This window comes from Sinocyclocheilus anshuiensis, unplaced genomic scaffold (genome assembly GCF_001515605.1).
Source record: "Sinocyclocheilus anshuiensis isolate Anshui unplaced genomic scaffold, SAMN03320099.WGS_v1.1 scaffold590, whole genome shotgun sequence".
NCBI classification, from domain to species: Eukaryota; Metazoa; Chordata; class Actinopteri; order Cypriniformes; family Cyprinidae; genus Sinocyclocheilus; species Sinocyclocheilus anshuiensis.
The window spans coordinates 1,609,508-1,615,264 of record NW_015544192.1 but is presented as its reverse complement, the minus strand read 5'-3'; the positions used below and the strand labels follow the sequence as shown (position 1 = coordinate 1,615,264).

Genomic DNA, 5,757 nt, shown 5'->3' with positions numbered 1-5,757 from the left:
TGGCGAAAAGGGGCTGTTAAAATGTATTTGTCTTTGAATCATACAAGAGATTCGTTCAAGAACACTGATTCATCCAGTAAGGAAACAAGTACATATTGAGTGAGTCATTTAGTCATTAATTCATAAATTACATGTGATTTTGTTTAGTTGTCTAATATTTTTTTCTTCAGAATCATGAGAGAACCACAAATAAATGGTTTGCAAAAAAGAGACACAGGATAAATGTTTGATATCATTATTTAATCACATTGGAATCGAAACTGGGAATCGAAAAGAATCGTAATCGGGAATTGATAAAATTCAAACGATACCCAACCCTAGTACTAAGTGACTATAATCTTTACAAATTAAAAAAAAAAAAAAACATATGTAATTATTTAAAATTTCAGAATGTGCTTGTATGTGTGACAGTGCCTCCCAAATGCTGCTCTGTACGATGCAATCTGGCTGCTATGATGTTCTTTGGCTTTGCGGTGGTCTATGGTCTACGTGTAAATCTCAGTGTTGCTATGGTTGCTATGGTTAATGGAACCAATGACCAGTCGTCATCCAATGGCAATATATCAATCGAGTGTCCAGTACCCACCCATACACTTGACAACAACAGCCAAAGTTCAGAACAGCCAGAAGGGGTAAGAATAAACTGCATGCAGCTTTGCATGCACTGAACCTGGTGGATATTTTTATAACATATAATACTTTTTTTTTTTTTTATCATATTTCTCTCGATTTAATTTTCTTTTCCAAGATTCCAAGATACTCGTGGGATTCCAAGACGCAGGGAATGCTGCTCGGTGCTTTCTTTTTTGGATACCTGTTTACTCAGATCCCGGGAGGCTACCTATCAGGTCGCTTTGGAGGAAGCCTGTTCCTTGGTGGTGGTGTGCTTGGAACAGCCGTCCTCACTCTCCTCACTCCACTGTCAGCACAACTTGGAGCCAAGTGGCTGTTTGCCTTGCGTGCACTGGAGGGATTTGGGGAGGTTAGGGGGCTTTTGTAATGGCCAAAAAAGCTTCACACTGATGCTTCAAATAGAGAATCTCTGTTTTGTAATAAAACCTCAGAGATGTTTTTTTTTTTTTTTTTTTTTTGTCCAGGGTGTGACTCTTCCTGCCATGATGGCGATGTGGGCCCGCTGGGCTCCTCCATTGGAGAGGGCTCGTTTGATGACGTTCTCAGGTGCAGGCTCTAGCTTTGGTGCTTTTGTGGCTCTTCCTCTCACTGGCTTCATCTGCCGTAGTCTGGGGTGGCCAGCAGTCTTCTACTCCTGTGGTGAGGGAAAATGACATTTAACTTATGGATGCATTTATATACTGTACATAACAGTTTGGGGTCTGTAAGATTTTTGTTTGTTGTGAAATAAATTAATAGTTAAGTTCTGCAGGGATGCAGAATGTTTCTTGAGCATATTAGAATGATTTCTGAAGGATTTCGTGACACTGAAGACTGGAGTAATGATGCTGAAAATTCAGCTTAGCCATAAATTACATTTTAAATATGTTAAAATAGCAAAGTTATTTTAACTGGTAATAATATCAAATTATTACTGTTTTTACTGTATTTGATTAAATAAAACTGTATAAGATTTTCAAAAACATTAAAATATAATTTTCTACAAAAATAAAAATAAAATAAATTTATTGGTGTAGCATCTAGTCCAAGCAAAATGCTTGGAATAATTATTTTATATATAATACATTAATATACTTAACACTCCTTACTCTTGTCATCATATTTAATGTAAAATAATAGCAACCTATCTTGTATATTTTATATTCGAACGTATATCCATTAACGTGTTTTTACCACCAGGTGGTGCAGGGTGCCTTTGGGCAGTGTTTTGGTTTATCTTGGTGTCAGATGAACCCCGAACTCACCCAAGAATTAGTGACAGAGAGAAACATTACATAATTAACTCAATAGGTTCACAGGTATGAACTAATTTTCTCTTTGAATTTTTGATGATGTACAGGTGCATCTCAATAAATTAGAATGTCGTGGAAATCAGTCCATTCCTTGTGAAGTTCACTCAAATTCTTGAATTGATTTTGCTTGACAATCCTCATAAGTCTGCGGTTCTCGGTTGGTTGTGCATCTTTTTCTTCCACACTTTTTCCTTCCACTCAACTTTCTGTTAACATGCTTGGATACAGCACTCTGTGAACAGCCAGCTTCTTTGGCAATGAATGTTTGTGGCTTACCCTCCTTGTGAAGGGTGTCAATGATTGTCTTCTGGACAACTGTCAGATCAGCAGTCTTCCCCATGATTGTGTAGCCTAGTGAACCAAACTGAGAGACCATTTTGAAGGCTCAGGAAACCTTTGCAGGTGTTTTGAGTTGATTAGCTGATTGGCATGTCACCATATTCTAATTTGTTGAGATAGTGAATTGGTGGGTTTTTGTTAAATGTGAGCCAAAATCATCACAATTAAAAGAACGGAAGACTTAAACTACTTTAGTCTGTGTGCATTGAATTTATTTAATACATGAGTTTCACAATTTGAGTTGAATTACTGAAATGAACTTTTCCATGACATTCTAATTTATTGAGATGCACCTGTATACAGTTTGGTCTCGTTCTTTATTCATGAAGTAAATCATTCATGCTAAAAAAAAAATAAATACATGCTAGCATGATTCTATGTGAATATGTCATTGAATTACAAAGGAATCATCAAATAACATGAATTTCCAGCATGACTTCCTCTCCATATTTAATCTCAGGTTTAGATCTGCAGGCATTTATTGTTGATTTGATATTTCCTCTTTTTTTTTTTTTTTTTAAGGGGATGCCACATGGTTGGTCAGTGCCTGTATTATCTATGCTGTTCTCTGTGCCTGTTTGGGCCATAATCATCCCCCAGATGTGCGGTAACTGGTCTTATTATACTCTCCTCACCTCACTTCCTACCTACATGGACACTGTGCTCCACTTTGATTTGCAACAGGTGAGGCAATCGAGATATTTAGATTAAATCAGTCTGGATTATATACTGTGTCTCACTCTATTTCATTTTGTTTTGTCATTTAGAATTCGTTCCTGTCTGCTCTGCCATATCTGTCTGACTGGCTTTTCTCAGTGGGCTCAGGTGTGCTGGCAGACAACCTCCTGGAGAGGGAGCTCCTAAGTGTCACAGCTGTCCGAAAAATCTTTACTTTCATTGGTATGAATAATAAATAAATATCTGCTAAATAACATAAATATTTATGATGACAAAGTGCATGTAAAAAGTGTGGAAATAGAACAGCTACACTTTGGAATCATTACCTTTTTTTTTTAATGTTTTTGAAACACTCTTATGCTAACCAAGGGTGCATTTACTTGATCAAAATACAGAAAAAAAACAGTAATATTGTACTTTGTAATGTACTGAAACATTATTACAATTTTAAAATGTAATTTTTCATGAGCCATTGCTCCAGTTTTCAGAAATGTGATACTTCAGAAATCATTCTAATATGCTGAGTTGGTGCTCAAGAAACATTTCAATGTTAAAAACAGTTGTGCTGCTTAATATTTTTGTGGCAACTGTGATACTTTTTTTTTCAGGATTCTTTAATGGAAAAAAAAAAAAACCAAGCATTTATTTGAAATAGAACGCTTTTGTAACATTGTCTACATCCTTGCTAGATAAAAGTATTCATTTTTTTTCAATCTTTTCAATAAAAATATTAAGTAAAAACTATTTTCAACATTGATTAATAGGAAATGTTTCTTGAGCAACAAATCAGCATATTAGAATGAGTTCTGAAGGATCATGTGACACTAAAGACTGTATTATTACAGTTTAACTGTGATTTTTATGAATACTTTTGTTTTGTGTCCCATAGGTCTGTTTCTACCTGCTGTTTTCCTGCTCGCTGTAGGCTTCACGGGTTGTAGCGGTGTGTTGGCCGTGACTTTTCTCACTTTTTCCAGTGCACTCGAGGGTTTCAGTGCTGCTGGTGTCTACATTAACCAGATTGACATTGCTCCACGGTACAGAACCAAGACTGTCTGACTGGTTTATTTGTCACAATTAGTCACTCTGCTTAAGTTTGCCCTGTAGAGCTGTTCATTACATCAATTTTTAGGCCAACCCAGAAGGCTACTTCACCTTCACCCTTTGGGATTTCTTATGTTTTTTTTTTTATTAAAATAACGTTGGAAAATGCTAATTGTCTTCTGGATTATAGGACTACAAACTGAACAGCTCTTTGCTAAAATTGATATCCATCAACCTATACATGAAGTTTTCTTTACAAGCTTTACATTTATTGCAATAGTTATATCTCCTTTTGTGCTCTTTTCTTCCAGGTACGCAGGTACACTTCTAGGAATCACAAACACTTTTGGGATGATCTCTGGTGTTCTTGCACCAATTGTAGTGGGTTACTTGACCAGAGATGTAAGCTGTGTTTTATACTTTGTAACACTGCAGTTGCTTAAAAGAATTCATCATCATCAAAGTTGACATTTTTATATGTTCCCCCTTCCTTTTGATTTCTGAGCAGCACTCAGTTACAGGATGGAGACATGTGTTCTGGTTGTCAGCTGGGGTGAGTGCCTTTGGAGCCATCTTTTACGTGATCTTTGGCACTGGAAAGATTCAGAGCTGGGCTAGGACAGATGAGGAGTCAGACACAGATATACACAATTAAACATTCCAGTTGACCAATTCAGCAGGATATGAGGACACTGCCTTTGAGTTTTATGCTATACTCAACACATATGCTACCAGTCAAAGGTTTGGACAAACTTCGTACCTTTTCAGGATTTTAAAAGCGTGTTATTCTAAAGGCTTACATAAAATAAACATGTAAACGTATAAACACAAAATGTACCTAGTTTATAACTTTTTTTTTTTAATGGACCAAACAGTGATATTTTTTTGGTCACTACATAATTCCCATACTTCCATATGTATTATTTTATAGTTTTGAATACCATTATTCAAAAACAGGGAAATAGTTAAAAAAAAAAAAAGAGAGAAGGTCTATCCAAACATTTGACTGGTATTAATTATACTTTACTCAGGATTTTTAAAGGAAAAAAAAAATTGAAGTGCCTTACAAAGTGTAGTTTATTAGTCTACCAATGTTTTACTCATTGCTAAACAATTCCGTTAATGATAATACAATGGAATGGAGAATTCAGAGTAATTCCATTTCTTAATCTCATTACTTTTTTGATAAAATATACTCTGGACTTTATGCTATCTTTCAAACTAATGTAATTTGTGTTACAGTGGTGAAACAGAACAGATTTAGGGGTTTCAACTATATTTTTATTACATTTGAAAATATTTCCTAATAAGCACTTTAAAGGTGTCATATGATGCGATTTCAATTTTTCCTTTCTCTTTGGAGTGTTACAAGCTCTTGGTGCATAAAGAAGATCTGTAAAGTTGCAAAGACTAAAGTCTCAAATCCAAAGAGATATTCTTTATAAAAGTTCAGAGTCAGCCACACCTACCTAAAACGGCTCGTTCTAACACGCCCCCACATATCTACCTCACTATGTGGGAAGATTTGCATAACGCCGCCCAAATGTTCACGCAAAGAAAGAAGGCGTAACTTTTATTCTCACTGTAGTATTATTGACGCTGCAGCCATGTCGTGAAGCTGCACTTCACGCCCTATGCTTCGTTGTGAAAGCGAAACTACTTTGTTTGGTCTTCCAAAAGAGGACGATATCCGCTTCGTCATGCCTAGAGCTGATCCGTGCTGGTCGCTGAGGAAATACAACAAATTTGCGCTGTGGATCACCGGATCGGC

The 5,757-nt window shown here is 36.1% G+C and overlaps 1 protein-coding gene across 1 annotated transcript in view; it reads left to right on the top strand.

Moving 5' to 3' along the window:
- Positions 1-5,757, top strand: part of LOC107696559 (sialin-like) — a 16,658-nt gene that overhangs the window by 7,467 nt on the left and 3,434 nt on the right. The window contains exons 2-10 of the mRNA XM_016496966.1: positions 412-632; positions 749-982; positions 1,098-1,272; positions 1,813-1,931; positions 2,787-2,948; positions 3,032-3,164; positions 3,832-3,979; positions 4,298-4,388; positions 4,495-4,539. Coding sequence (XP_016352452.1) covers positions 412-632; positions 749-982; positions 1,098-1,272; positions 1,813-1,931; positions 2,787-2,948; positions 3,032-3,164; positions 3,832-3,979; positions 4,298-4,388; positions 4,495-4,539 — 1,328 coding nt within the window. The remainder of the gene's footprint in view (positions 1-411; positions 633-748; positions 983-1,097; positions 1,273-1,812; positions 1,932-2,786; positions 2,949-3,031; positions 3,165-3,831; positions 3,980-4,297; positions 4,389-4,494; positions 4,540-5,757) is intronic.